This window comes from Neophocaena asiaeorientalis, unplaced genomic scaffold, assembly GCF_003031525.2.
Source record: "Neophocaena asiaeorientalis asiaeorientalis breed wild unplaced genomic scaffold, Neophocaena_asiaeorientalis_V1.1 scaffold397, whole genome shotgun sequence".
Taxonomy (NCBI): Eukaryota; Metazoa; Chordata; class Mammalia; order Artiodactyla; family Phocoenidae; genus Neophocaena; species Neophocaena asiaeorientalis.
Window position 1 is genome coordinate 3,781,867 of NW_020173231.1, and position 16,158 is coordinate 3,798,024.

A 16,158-nucleotide genomic window follows, 5' to 3' on the forward strand; every position below is an offset into this window, starting at 1 on the left:
TCTAATATTTTCTCTTTTCTATTGCCCACATATTCATAGTTTCTTTTTCTTTTCAATTCTGTGTTTTTGAGTTTCCCATACAAGTATGATGCCTTATTTGTGTAATTAGACTAAAATTGTGTTATTCTATATTAGTCTGTATTTAACACTGTTGATTCTTTGCTAAATCTTCTTTTTTCTTTTTTTTTAAACAAATATCTTTGATATTTTTAGTTTCAATTTAGTGTTTGCAATTTTAGGAAACTCTTTTGGCCTTATAGCATATTCTATTTTATCAGCCATTAGTTATCAGTTTATGAATGCCTTCTTCAGATATGATAGTGTTTCTGTCATTATAATCTCCTTCCTTGGATTCTTGGTGGTTTCTTTCCCTCAACAGTTTCAATTTTTAAATATTTTTGAAATTATTATTATTCTCTCCCCAAAATGTGTATTGTTAGAAAAATAAGAAAATATATGTAAGAAGAAAATTTAAAACAGAAATTACTCATAATGCCATCCTACAGCAATAAATACTACTATACTGTAACTTTTTAATTTAATAAACATATTGTGATATTAATTGAGGCATATTACACTGTATTTTGTACAAATTAAACATAATTTATTTAGGTAATTTCCTCTAATGGAATATTTAAATTGTCTCATGTTTTTCTGTTTTATAAGAGAACAGTACTGCCTTGATGTTTTTTTCTGCACTGTCTCTGCAAACAGCTTTAATTATTTCTATAATCATACTGATAGAAGTGAGATTCCTAGAGTAAAGGCTGTGCAAATATCTAAGTTTTTTTTTTAATCTAGTTAATTTTGAAAAATATATAAATCCATCTTTCTTGTTAGCTTGGCCTCTGAAAAATTTTTTTTCCCTTTGGGTTTGGTTTATCGGCAAAACCTTATGATGTTATTCACTGTCTTTCTATAAACCTTGTCAGTATCTGTTTTTTAAAAGAGTTAGAGTTGGTTCTAAAATTTTTCCTGGCAAATATTACAATCAAGCAATTTAAATTTTTCTGTCATTTTCCCTGGTAAAATATAATCAAACAATTCTTTTTACCATCAGAAAGTTTTTCTTTCTAACTAAATTTTTAATTTTTTCATTTTATATGGTAGATCATCTGTTGGAATATTAAATTAAAAACATATTTATAGTATTTTAACATTTTAATACAATTTTAGTTTTCAGAATGTAATTAAAGTATATGCATAACCCAGATAGTTTTTAATCTTGTGATATATACTAAGGTTATTACTACCAATTTTGTAAGTGTAAATAGTCAATAAAGAAACTAACCAATTATGTTGGATTTGTTTTTAAAGGTTTTAATTAATCTTCGCAACCCAAATTATGAAAATGGTGATTCTCATAGTTTCAGGACTCATTTGGGTTTAATCCAAGTTCCTCTCAAAGTAAAAGACATCCCTGAATTGGTAAGTATAGGCATTTAAAAATAAATTAACATATTTTAGAGGGCAACTATTAGAAATATATTTTAGTGCAGCATATATCTAAAGCAGTAGGACAATCTGCTCATTAAATAAATGAATAAAATGAAAAGTTTCTTTTTTATTGTAAGTATGTTGTATAAAGAGTGAGTTGCTTTGCTAGTAGGATTAAAGATGAGCTTTCCTTGACCTATAAATGCTTTTGCTTATTTCTTATTTTAATAAACAGCATAGATTTATAAGACAGCTTGTTGGAATTTGCCTGATGTATGGCTGTAAAACTGATTGAAACAAATTATGAATTTTATAAAAATTTTTTTTAAAGAATGTACATTTCATTTAATTCACCCAACCTTTATTAAGCTCATGACATGGTGAGACACTGAGGGAGATAAAAGAACATAAGATGAGTTAAAGGCTGTCTTTGCTCTGGAGACTGTCACAATTTGATAAGGTCGTTAGTTTAAAAATAGAGTAATTATAGAAAGGTGGGAAGATTTCCTGATAAAGGAGTTAAGAAATTACCATCACTCCTTCTTTTGTTAATTACCCCAAAATGATAAGGAGCGCAGAAATGTAAATACTGTCTTTGGTGAAAGTAAGAAACAACTTGTAACTCTAAGCTTTAAAGTATTAAGATAGAGAGCTGATGGGAGAATGAAGAATGAGGCAAACATGAAAAGATGGTCAAGCCTTAATGCCTCTAAAAGGCGGGAGGTATGGATGACAAGTGTGACAGTAATCAATTTATTATCTTTCAGCTCCAAATCTACCTTTTTTAAAGATTGAAGTATAGTTGATTTACAATATTGTATTAGTTTCAGGGGTACAGCAAAGTGACTCAGTTATACACACACACATATTCTTTTTCAGATTTTTTTCCATTATAGGTTATTACAAGATATTGAATATAGTTCCCTGTGCTATAGGGTAAATCCTTGTTGTTTATCTATTTTATATATAGTAGTGTATATCTGTTAATCCCATACTCCTAATTTATCCCCCTTTGGTAACCATAAGTTTGTTTTCTATGCCTGTGAGTCTGTTTCTGTTTTGTAAATAAATTCATTTGTATTATTTTTTTAGATCCCACGTATAAGTGATATCATATAATATTTGTCTTTGGCTTACTTCACTTAGTATGATAATCTCTAGATCCATCTATATTGCTGCAAATGGTAATATTTCATTCTTTTTTATGGTAAGCAATATTCCATTTTATATATATATATATATATATATATATATATATACAAAATTAGAGTTTTTGTCTTTTCCTGATATATGCCCAGGAGTGGGATTGCTAGAACATATGGTAACTCTATTCTTAGTTTTTTAAGGAACCTCCATACTGTTTTCCACAACAGGTGTACCAATTTACATTCCTACCAACAGTGTAGGAGGGTTCCCTTTTCTCCACACCCTCTCCAACATTTATTATTTATAGACTTTTTGATGATGACCATTCTGACCAGTGTGAAATGATACTTCATTGTAGTTTTGCAAATCTGCCTTTTTTGCTCTGTTTTATTATACTGGAGCTGGACCTTATAAACATTTCTTTTTTGCAAACTAGCTTGATGTTAGGCTTTGTCAATAGAGGATTCTGGAGAGACATTGCAAGACAATAGCAGGAGAAAGGGGCTTTCCATGTACAGAAGCCAGCAGATCAGCAAACAGAAGACCCAGTAGCACTCACCTTGGCAGCCCTCAGTCAACCAGCTCCAGCCTGTACTCTCTGGCAAGGTTTTTCTTCACCTCTGGTCTGCACATTCCTGTGGCAGGCATACCCTCTCCTTAAAAGTCTGAATCTCAGTCTTGAGGGCACTGGGGGACCCTTTCCTGAGTTCTTAGTTCCTTCTTGGTTCACCCTCCTGCTTAGAAGTCATAGTTCCTTTCTGCATTTGCTAATTCTGTTTTTCCCTGTTCACATTTCTGGTATGGTTTCTATTTCTTGACGGGACTCTGACTGATACAAAAAGCCAGATGATTTTTCTCCCTTGAACTTTGGAAAGGATCAAGAATTGGAGATACCACATGTTATAGAGTCTCTGAGGAGACATAGGGCTGAAAGTGGAGATTGTGTAAAAGTCTGTATCAGGAAGGGTTAAGACCCCTGGACTCTTCTCATCCTGCATATTCCGGTGACTCCTCCTCCCTCACAGAAGACCAGAGGTGTGTTAATCACTACAGAAACAGAATCAGAAAGGCTATAAACTCAGTGACCTCAGACATAGAGCTGAACAGGAATGAGGCACGGTATTGAAAACAGAGGAATTAAGTGAAAGTTGACCGAATCGTGAACTAATACCCTTGTCCCCTACCACTACCACTATGCCTGCCCAGTCTCTCCTTCTTCACCCTCCACCAACTTTAGAATGCCAGAGAAAAGGCTAACAGAGATTTGGAGAACCCTTACCGGGGGCGGGGAAAAAAAGAAAAGAAAAATAGCTGGCTGGCTATAATTGCTTCACAGTGAAGTCCACCACACTCTGCCCAGTTCTTGCAGACAGAGCTTCCAGTCAGTCGTTAATTGCCTCAACCCTAAATGTAACTGACCAGCCTAGGATCTCCAGATACTTGAAATCTTCCAATTTTAAAGGCATAGGTCAAAACTTAAACAAATAAACAAACAAAAAAAGAAGAAGAAGAAATAGCCAATTTAGGGAATGAGTGCTTATTATGACCACCAATAGTTATTTCAGGCTTGAATTTACATCTACATTCACAAGATACAATAGGCCAAAACCTGGTGCGAGGTTCATTTAGATTTGCAAAATGATACGGGACAGAAATATGTCAGTATATCACGTAGATGATATCACACGTGTCAGTATATCACGTAGATCTTTGTTGGAAGTCCTTGCAGCCAACCAGATGCTACTTCCTAGCCCCACAAGGAGTGCATGCAATTTGAAGTGCCAAGGCTACATAGGCACAGCATAGGAAAGTCTCATATGTGATAGGAACTATTTCTTATAATGCACATGACCATAGCTTCCAAGTCCTCTCAAGAGGCACACCAGGTAGCTAAGGCCTGTGTTTTCCATTATATTTTTATAGTCCACTTACAGTCCTCCATTTCAGATATAATTTACCAGTCAAGGGTCATATTTTTTCAGTAAATTATATTGCTTAGTAATATAGCTGGCTTTCCTCTCCACAGTTTTTTTGTGTGATCCAGTACATTTTCAGGTCAACAGTGCTGAGAGAAGGTAAACCCAAGGTTATCTTCACATGGACAAAAAGGTTAGCCTGTTGTTAACCATTTCTCCCCAATAGAAGATGTAAAGCAAACATTAATATTCTCAGAGAGAAGATATTACTCATTAAACAAGAATAGAATTTCATTAAAACAACAAAACAAAACATTAGAAAATGAAAAAAGAGCTTATAGGACTCAAAAATATGGTATGCCAAAAACTCAGTAGAAAGCCCAGGAAATGTCTATCAGAAAACAGAGCAAAAGCAAAAAAGCCAAAGAGATGAAAAATAAAAAGGAAAAGGTATTTTTTTTAAATTAGAGGATCGATCCAGAAGGGCTAACACCTGACCAATAGGAGTCCTAGAAAGAGAAAACAGAGGTAAAGGAATTATTAAAAATTTTAAGAACGGAAAGACAGGAATCTTCATTGTGAAAAGGCCCACCCAGTACCCAATGCTGTGAATGAAAAAAGACCCAAAACACCTGAATAGGAGAAGACTAAAAACTTTTTATGGAAGAAAAACAGAGTATATATAAAGTTTCAAGCATCTGACCGCTCAGCAGGAAGACTGGAAGCCAGAAGATTTTTAAGTAAAGCCTTTAAAAATCTGAATGAATTCAAGCCTAGAATTCTGTATGTAACCAACAGTCAATCAAATGAGAATTTGAAGTAGATATTTTCAGATGTATGTGATCTCAAATATTTACTCTTATTAAGGGAGCTATTGGCAGAAATGCTCCAAAACAAGATCAAAAACAAAAAGAGCAAAACAGAGGATCCAGGAAATGGGATTCCAACCTAAGAGAAGAACAATTTCCAAAATGACAGTGAAGAGAGGTTCCAGGACAAAGTTTGTGCAACAGGACCAGAGCAGAGCGATTCCAGTTTGGAGCAGGAGGTTGGAGGGTTCCAGGATGAGTGCCTGCAAGAAAAACACCAAAAGTAAAGATGATCTGACAGGTTTAACCACATGCAAAATTGTATTGTGGAGGGTCTTTTCAGAGTTGTTAAAGGGTAGAGGAAGAGGTAAGTGATTACAGAAAATTGCATAAGTGAAAAAATGGTTTAATTATGGACTGTATGAAAAAAATACATATTTTAGGAAAGGAAACATATTTATAGCATACTCCTTGCCTCAGCAGTGAATAATTTTTAAATAGTAATAATAATGTAAACTCTTAATATGGATTTAGTCAAGAATTGATGTATACTTATAATGGAATGATGGAGGGAGGAAAAGAGAATGTACATGAGCTAAAAATCCTCATTTATCATAAAAAATCAGTAGATATTTGAAACTGATAAATTAAAAATAACAATATATACTTGTTACTTGAAATATGGGTGTAAATACCAGAAAAATAAGCTGAAATTGGGCTTCCCTGGTGGCGCAGTGGTTGAGAGTCCGCCTGCCGATGCAGGGGACATGGGTTCGTGCCCTGGTCTGGGAAGATCCCACGTGCCGCAGAGCAGCTGGGCCCGTGAGCCATGGCCACTGAGCCTGCACGTCTGGAGCCTGTGTTCTGCAATGGGAGAGGCCACAACAGTGAGAGGCCCGCATACCGCAAAAAAAAAAAAAAAAAAAAAAAAAAAAAAAATCCAAAAAAAAAAAAACTGTTTTGTTGTTGTTGTTAAGTCTTTTAGCTGATTTGACTTCTGTTTATTGCCTGTAAAGATAGTATAGTGTGGTGGTTAGGTGATTAGATTCTGAAGCCAACTAACCTGGGTTTAAATTCTTGCTCTGTCACTCACTGGCTGTGTGACCTTGGGCAAGTTTTTCTTAACCTTGAGCTTTAGTTTTCTTATTTAATATACAGACAATAGTATCTTTTTTTTAAAGTAAATGTATGTATTTTTATTTTTTTTTGGCTGCATTGGATCCTTGTTGCTGAGCGTGGACTTTCTCTAGTTGTGGCGAGCAGGGGCTACTCTTCGTTGCGGTGTGCAGGCTTCTCATTGAGGTGGCTTCTCTTGTTGCGGAGCACGGGCTTTAGGTGCGCAGGCTTCAGTAGTTGTGTCTTGCAGGCTCTAGAGCACAGGCTCAGTAGTTGTGGCGCATGGCCTTAGTTGCCCTGTGGCATGTGGGATCTTCCAGACCAGGGCTCAAACCGATGTCCTCTGCATTGGCAGATGGGTTCTTAACCACTGTGCCACCAGGGAAGCCCTGGACAATAGTATCTCATAGAAGTGTTGTGCAGATCAGTAAGTTAAGATATAAGTTATGAGTTGAATTGTGTCCCCCCCAAAAGATATGTTGAATCTTGACATCCAGTACCTGTAAATGTGACCTCATTTGCAAATAGGGCCTTTGCAGATGCACTGAAATTAAGATGATGTCTTACTGGAGTAGGGTAGGCCCAAAATCCAATATGACTGGTGTCCTTATAAGAAGAGGAAAAGAGACACAGAAGAGAGACACACAAGGAGAATGTCATATGACAGGCAGAGCCTGGAGTGTTGCATCTATAAGCCAAGGAACACCAGAGATTGCCAGCAATACCAGAAGCTAAGAGAAAGGCATGGAACAGATTCTCCCCTAGAGCCTTCAGGGAGAGCATGTTAATATCTTGATTTTGGACTTCTAGCCTCCAGAACTGTGAGAATGAGTTTCTGTTGTTTAAAGCTAACCAGTTAGTGGTACTTTTTGTACCACTGGCAACCCTAGGAAACTTATATATAAATATAAAGCATATAGATGGTCCTTGGAAAGTAGTAAGCAGTATATAACTATTAAACATTACTACTACAACTTTCATTAAAAAATGATTTTTAAGAAGTTATTTTTAAAAGATGTTAGAAGCCCTATTAGTAGCAGTTTATACAAAGTGATATGGCTGTACAGAAGAGGAAGTGGCAGATTCTTTTCCTAGAGGTGGGGGAGGTCTTCTCAGAGGTACTGCCATTTGAAATAGTTTGAAGGAGTTTGCTAGATAAAGAAACAGGGAAAGGATAATGTATGAAAATGTTTGGCATGTGCATAAGTGGGGCTAATTATGCCTCTGTCTGTCTGAGGGGACCTGGAGCTGGTGTGGATTCATTCTTAGCTACTGGAGAACCAAAAGCCTGTGGCAACTTTTTAAAAAATTGTAACTATACCTAATGTCTGCAGGCATGAGGGATAGTTGTCCCCATGTTTCCTGAACGATGTAAACTGGTGATAGTGATTCTGACCTGATGATGCATGGTTTATCTGTAACCCTGGTCTGTCTGTGTGAATACTGAACTTAGTGAGACTCAGTGAGTCTCATATGATGCCTCAATAGATGGCCCTCAAACCTAGTTCACAGTGTTAGGGTTAGACTTACCCATATCAAAAGGGTCCCACGCAGCCTGGAGGTAGCTTTGGAGGGCAGAGGATCAGCACAGGGAGCCTGCTGAATTCCCAGACCTGTTTCCTGCCCTCCACGGCCCCCCGCCACCTGCCTCGGCCACATTGGTCTTTGGGGGCATAAGAGGGAGGCTGGGGAGATCAGGAGAGGCAGGCGGGAGGGGCCCTCCCAGACCCGAAGAGGAGAGGAGGACGTTTGCCCCACCCACTCAAGCCAGGAAGCCTGCTGGGATCCCAGGTGAGGTCACCTGCCATCTGAGACCAGGGAAAAGACACACTTGGGCCCCTTCTGTTCCTTGAGCCTAAGCCCCATGCCCCACAGCCCCCAGGGCCTTTTCCAGCCTTGTGGGCCCTAAGTATAGTCCCCGCCCACTGCCCAAACCTCACCCTTGCTTAGGCCCCACATTCCACAGCCAAGGCCTTTCCCCCTCTTTTTTAAAATTTTCCCTTCTCCTTTTTTTTTACTATTGTGGTACTGATGTATCTTTTGGTTGTTGATTCATCTATATTTTTATTTTTGTATTCTTTCTAACATATCGTAATTTCCTAGTCTAATTTTATTTTTTGCTACCCCATGCAGCTTGCGGGATCTTGGTTCACGGGCCGGGGGTCGAACCAAAGCTTCTGCAGTGGGAGGTCCGAGTCTGAACCACTGGACTAACAGAGAACCTCAGACCCCAGGGAATACTCATGGGAGTGAGGTCTCACAGAGTTCCTCATCTCAGCACCAAGACCCAGCTCTACCCAATAGCCTACAAACTCCAGTGTTGGAAGCCTCAGGCCAAACAACCAGTAAGACAGGAACACAATCTCACTCATTAAAAAAAGAAAACGATGAGACAACAAAAATATATGTCACAATGAAGGAGCAAGGTAAAAACATACAAGACCAAATAAACGAAGAGGAAATAGGCAATCTACCTGAAACGGAATTCAGAGTAATGATAGTAAAGGTGATCCACAATCTCGGAAATAGAAATGGAAGCGTGGATTGAGAAAATACAAGAAAAGTTTAATAGAGATCTAGAAAAATTAAAGAACAAACAAACAGAGATGAACAACACAATAACTGAAATGAAAAATACACTAGAAGGAATCAATAACGGAATAACTGAAGCAGAAGAACGAACAAGTGAGCTGGAAGACAAAATGGTGGAAATAACTACTGAGGAGCAGAATAAAGAAAAAAAATAATTGAAGACAATCTCAGAGACCTCTGGGACAACACTAAATGAACCAACATTCAAATTATAGGGGTCCCAGAAGAAGAAGAGAAAAAGAAAGGGTCTGAGAAAATATTTGAAGAGATTATACTTGAAAACTTCCCTAACATGGGAAAGGAAATATTCACCCAAGTCCAGGAAGCACAGAGAGTCCCATTCAGGATAAACCCTAGGAAAAACACAATGAGACACATATTAATCAAACTAGCAAAAATTAAGTTCAAAGAAAAAATATTAAAAGCAGCAAGGGCAAAACAAAGTATAACCTACAAAGGAATCCCCGTAAGGTTATCAACTGAGTTTTCAGCAGAAACACTGCAAGACAAAAGGGAGTGGCAGGATACACTTAAAGTGATGAAAGATAAAAACCTACAACCAAGATTACTCTAGCCAGCAAAGATCTCATTCAGATTGGATGGGGAAGTCAAAAGCTTTTCAGACAAGCAAAAGCTAAGAGAATTCAGCACCATCAAACCAACTTTACAACAAATGTTAAAGAAACTTCTCTAGGCAGGAAACACGATAGAAGAAAAAGACCCACAAAAACAAACCCAAAACAATTAAGAAAATGGTAATAGGAACATACGTATCGATAATAACTTTGAATGTAAATGGATTAAATGCCCCAACCAAAAGACACAGACTGACTGAATGGATACAAAAACAAGACCCATATATATGCTGCCTACACGACACCCACTTCAGACCTAGGGACACATACAGACAAAGTGAAGGGATGGAAAAAGATATTTCATGCAAATGGAAACCAAAAGAAAGCTGGAGTAGCAATTCTCATATCAAACAAAATAGACTTTAAACTAAAGATTATTACAAGAGACAAAGAAGGACAAAACATAATTATCAAGGGATCGATCCAAGAAGAAGATATAACAATTGTAAATATTTATGCACCCATCATAGGAGCTCCTCAATACATCAGGCAAATGCTAACAGCCATAAAAGGGGAAATCGACAGTAACACAATCACAGTAGGGGACTTTAACACCAATAGTAGGGGACTTTAACATCCCACTTACACCAATGGACAGGTCACCCAAACAAAATGAATAAAGAAACATAAGCTTTAAATGACACAATAGACCACATAGATTTAATTGATATTTATAGACCATTCCACCCCAAAGTGGCAGGATACACTTTCTTCTCAAGTGCACACGGAACATTCTCCAGGATAGATCACATCTTGGGTCACAAATCAAGCCTCGGAAAATTTAAGAAAATTGAAATTGTATCCAACATCTTTTCTGACCACAACGCTATGAGATTGGAAATCAATTACAGGAAAGAAACTGTAAAATCACAAATACATAGGGGCTAAACAGTGCACTACTAAATAACCAAGAGATCACTGAAGAAATCAAAGAAGAAATTAGAAAATACATAGAAACAAATGACAGTGAAAACATGATGACCCAAAACCTATGGGACACAGCAAAAGCATTTCTATGAGGGAAGTTTATAGCAATTCAATCTCACCTCAAGAAATAAGAAAAATCTCAAGTAAACAATCTAACCCTACACTTACAACAACTAGAGAAAGAAGAACAAAGAAAACCCAAAGTCAGTAGAAGGAAAGAAATCATAAAGAAATGAGGGATAGTTGTCCCCATGTTTCCTGAACGATGTAAACTGGTGATAGTGATTCTGACCTGATGATGCATGGTTTATCTGTAACCCTGGTCTGTCTGTGTGAATACTGAACTTAGTGAGACTCAGTGAGTCTCATATGATGCCTCAATAGATGGCCCTCAAACCTAGTTCACAGTGTTAGGGTTAGACTTACCCATATCAAAAGGGTCCCACGCAGCCTGGAGGTAGCTTTGGAGGGCAGAGGATCAGCACAGGGAGCCTGCTGAATTCCCAGACCTGTTTCCTGCCCTCCACGGCCCCCCGCCACCTGCCTCGGCCACATTGGTCTTTGGGGGCATAAGAGGGAGGCTGGGGAGATCAGGAGAGGCAGGCGGGAGGGGCCCTCCCAGACCCGAAGAGGAGAGGAGGACGTTTGCCCCACCCACTCAAGCCAGGAAGCCTGCTGGGATCCCAGGTGAGGTCACCTGCCATCTGAGACCAGGGAAAAGACACACTTGGGCCCCTTCTGTTCCTTGAGCCTAAGCCCCATGCCCCACAGCCCCCAGGGCCTTTTCCAGCCTTGTGGGCCCTAAGTATAGTCCCCGCCCACTGCCCAAACCTCACCCTTGCTTAGGCCCCACATTCCACAGCCAAGGCCTTTCCCCCCCTTTTTTAAAATTTTCCCTTCTCCTTTTTTTTTACTATTGTGGTACTGATGTATCTTTTGGTTGTTGATTCATCTATATTTTTATTTTTGTATTCTTTCTAACATATCGTAATTTCCTAGTCTAATTTTATTTTTTGCTACCCCATGCAGCTTGCGGGATCTTGGTTCACGGGCCGGGGGTCGAACCAAAGCTTCTGCAGTGGGAGGTCCGAGTCTGAACCACTGGACTAACAGAGAACCTCAGACCCCAGGGAATACTCATGGGAGTGAGGTCTCACAGAGTTCCTCATCTCAGCACCAAGACCCAGCTCTACCCAACAGCCTACAAATTCCAGTGTTGGAAGCCTCAGGCCAAACAACCAGTAAGACAGGAACAAAATCCCACTCATAAAAAAAAGAAAAAATGAGATGGCAAAAAAATATGTCACAGATGAAGGAGCAAGGTAAAAACATACAAGACCAAATAAACGAAGAGGAAATAGGCAATCTACCTGAAACGGAATTCAGAGTAATGATAGTAAAGGTGATCCACAATCTCGGAAATAGAAATGGAAGCGTGGATTGAGAAAATACAAGAAAAGTTTAATAGAGATCTAGAAAAATTAAAGAACAAACAAACAGAGATGAACAACACAATAACTGAAATGAAAAATACACTAGAAGGAATCAATAACGGAATAACTGAAGCAGAAGAACGAACAAGTGAGCTGGAAGACAAAATGGTGGAAATAACTACTGAGGAGCAGAATAAAGAAAAAAAATAATTGAAGACAATCTCAGAGACCTCTGGGACAACACTAAATGAACCAACATTCAAATTATAGGGGTCCCAGAAGAAGAAGAGAAAAAGAAAGGGTCTGAGAAAATATTTGAAGAGATTATACTTGAAAACTTCCCTAACATGGGAAAGGAAATATTCACCCAAGTCCAGGAAGCACAGAGAGTCCCATTCAGGATAAACCCTAGGAAAAACACAATGAGACACATATTAATCAAACTAGCAAAAATTAAGTTCAAAGAAAAAATATTAAAAGCATCAAGGGCAAAACAAAGTATAACCTACAAAGGAATCCCCGTAAGGTTATCAACTGAGTTTTCAGCAGAAACACTGCAAGACAAAAGGGAGTGGCAGGATACACTTAAAGTGATGAAAGATAAAAACCTACAACCAAGATTACTCTAGCCAGCAAAGATCTCATTCAGATTGGATGGGGAAGTCAAAAGCTTTTCAGACAAGCAAAAGCTAAGAGAATTCAGCACCATCAAACCAACTTTACAACAAATGTTAAAGAAACTTCTCTAGGCAGGAAACACGATAGAAGAAAAAGACCCACAAAAACAAACCCAAAACAATTAAGAAAATGGTAATAGGAACATACGTATCGATAATAACTTTGAATGTAAATGGATTAAATGCCCCAACCAAAAGACACAGACTGACTGAATGGATACAAAAACAAGACCCATATATATGCTGCCTACATTCAGACAAGCAAAAGCTAAGAGAATTCAGCACCATCAAACCAACTTTACAACAAATGTTAAAGAAACTTCTCTAGGCAGGAAACACGATAGAAGAAAAAGACCCACAAAAACAAACCCAAAACAATTAAGAAAATGGTAATAGGAACATACGTATCGATAATAACTTTGAATGTAAATGGATTAAATGCCCCAACCAAAAGACACAGACTGACTGAATGGATACAAAAACAAGACCCATATATATGCTGCCTACAAATCCAAGAAGAAGATATAACAATTATAAATGTTTATGCACCCAGCATAGGAGCACCTCAGTACATAAGGCAAATGCTAACAACCATGAAAGGAGAAATCGACAATAACACAATAATAGTAGGGGACTTTAACATCCCACTTACACCAATGGACAGGTCACCCAAACAAAATGAATAAAGAAACATAAGCTTTAAATGACACAATAGACCACATAGATTTAATTGATATTTATAGACCATTCCACCCCAAAGTGGCAGGATACACTTTCTTCTCAAGTGCACACGGAACATTCTCCAGGATAGATCACATCTTGGGTCACAAATCAAGCCTCGGAAAATTTAAGAAAATTGAAATTGTATCCAACATCTTTTCTGACCACAACGCTATGAAATTGGAAATCAATTACAGGAAAGAAACTGTAAAATCACAAATACATAGGGGCTAAACAGTGCACTACTAAATAACCAAGAGATCACTGAAGAAATCAAAGAAGAAATTAGAAAATACATAGAAACAAATGACAGTGAAAACATGATGACCCAAAACCTATGGGACACAGCAAAAGCATTTCTATGAGGGAAGTTTATAGCAATTCAATCTCACCTCAAGAAATAAGAAAAATCTCAAGTAAACAATCTAACCCTACACTTACAACAACTAGAGAAAGAAGAACAAAGAAAACCCAAAGTCAGTAGAAGGAAAGAAATCATAAAGATCAACAAAGAAATAAATGAAGTAGAAATGAAGAAAACAACAGCAAAGATCAGTAAAACTAAAAGCTGGTTTTTGAGAAGATAAACAAAATTTATAAACCCTTAGCCAGACTCATCAAGAAAATAAGGGAGAAGACGCAAATCAATAAATTTAGAAATGAGAAAGGAGAAATCACAACTGACACTGCAGAAAACAAAGGATTATAAGAGACTACTGCAAACAACTATATGCCAATAAAATGGGCAACCATGAAGAAATGGACAAATTCTTGGAAAGGTACAATTTTCCATAACTGAACCAGGAAGAATTAGAAAATATAAGCAGACCTATCACAAGTAATGAAATTGAAACCATAATTAAAAGTCTCCCAACAAACAAAAGTCCAGGACCAGATGGCTTCACAGAAGAATTCTATCAAACATTTAGAGAAGAGCTAACACCGATCCTTCTCAAAATCTTCCAAAAAATTGCAGAGGGAGAAACATTCCCAAATTCATTCTACGTAGCCACCATCACCCTGATACCAAAACCAGAAAAAGATATCAGAAAAAAATGAAAATTATAGACCAGTATCACTGATGGAAATAGATGCAAAAATCCTCAACAAAATACTAGCAAACAGAATCCAACAGCACATTACAAGGATTGTACACCATGATAAGTGGGATTTATCCCAGGGATACAAGGATTCTTCAATATACGCAAATCAATCAGTGTGATACACCACATTAACAAATTAAAGAATAAAGACCATATGCTCATCTCAATAGATGCAGAAAAAGGTTTTGACAAAATTCAACACCCATCTATGATAAAAACTCTCCAGAAAATGGGCAGAGAGGGAACCTACCTCAACATAATAAAGGCCATATGTGACAAACCCACAGCAAGTAGCATACTCAATGGTGAAAAACTGAAAGCATTTCCACTAAGATCAGGAACAAGACAAGGATGTCCACTCTCGCCACTGTTATTCAACATAGTTTTGGAAGTCTTAGCCACAACAATCAGAGAAGGAAAAGAAATAAAGGGAATCCAAATCGGAAAAGAAGAAGTAAAACTGTCACTGTTTGCAGATGACATGATACTATATGTAGAAAATCCTAAAGATGCCACCAGAAAACTTGTAGAGCTCATCGATGAATTTGGTTAAGGTTGCAGGATACAAAATTAATGCACAGAAATCTCTGGCATTCCTATACACCAACAACAAAAAAATTGGAAAGAAAAATTAAGGAAACACTGCCATTTACCACAGCAACAAAAAGAAAAAATTACCTAGGAATAAACCTGCCTAGGGAGGCGAAAGACTTGTACTCAGAAAACTGTAAAACACTGATGAAGGGAGTCAAAGATGACATAAACAGATGGAGAAATATACCATGTTCTTGGGTTGGAAGAAGCAGTACTCTGAAAATGACTGTACTACCCAAAACAATCTACAGATTCAGTGCAGTGCATATCAAACTACCAATGGCATTCTTCACAGAATTAGAACAAAAAGTTTTACAATTCATATGGAAACAAAAAAGACCCCGAAGAGCCAAAGCAATCTTGAGAAAGAAAAACAGAGTTGGAGGAATCAGGCTCCCTGACTTTAAACAATACCACAAAGCTACAGTAGTCAAGACAGTATGGTACTGGAACAAAAACAGAAATATAGATCAATGGTCCAGGATAGAATGCCCAGAGGTAAACCCATGCCCATATGGGCACCTAATTTACGACAAAGGAGGCAAGAACATACAATGAGGAAAAGACAGCCTCTTCAATAAGCGGTCCTGGGAAAACTGGACAGCTACATGTAAAATACTGAAATTAGAACACTACCTAACACCATACACAAAAATAAACTCCAGATGGATTAAAGACTTAAACATAAGACCAGACACTGTATAAAACTCTTAGAGGAAAACATAGGAAAAACACTCTTTGACATAAACCACAGCAAGGTCGTTTTTGACCCACCTCCTATAGTAACAGAAATAAAAACAAAACTAAACAAATGGGACTTAATTAAACTTAAAAGCTTTTGCACAGCAAAGGAAACCTTAAACCAGTCAAAAAGACAGCCCTCAGGGCTTCCCTGGTGGTGCAGTTGTTGAGAGTCTGCCTGCTGATGCAGGGGACACGGGTTCGTGCCCCAGTCTGGGAAGATCCCACATGCCGCGGAGCGGCTAGGCCCATGAGCCATGGCCACTGAGCCTGCGTGTCCAGAGCCTGTGCTCCGCAACAGGAGAGGCCCCA

The 16,158-nt window shown here is 37.9% G+C and overlaps 1 protein-coding gene across 1 annotated transcript in view; it reads left to right on the forward strand.

Annotated features, from left to right (window-relative positions):
* The window catches only part of TBC1D19 (TBC1 domain family member 19), a 152,272-nt gene that overhangs the window by 66,887 nt on the left and 69,227 nt on the right, over positions 1 to 16,158 (forward strand). Inside the window, exon 8 of the mRNA XM_024745549.1 lies at positions 1,318 to 1,428. Coding sequence (XP_024601317.1) covers positions 1,318 to 1,428 — 111 coding nt within the window. The remainder of the gene's footprint in view (positions 1 to 1,317; positions 1,429 to 16,158) is intronic.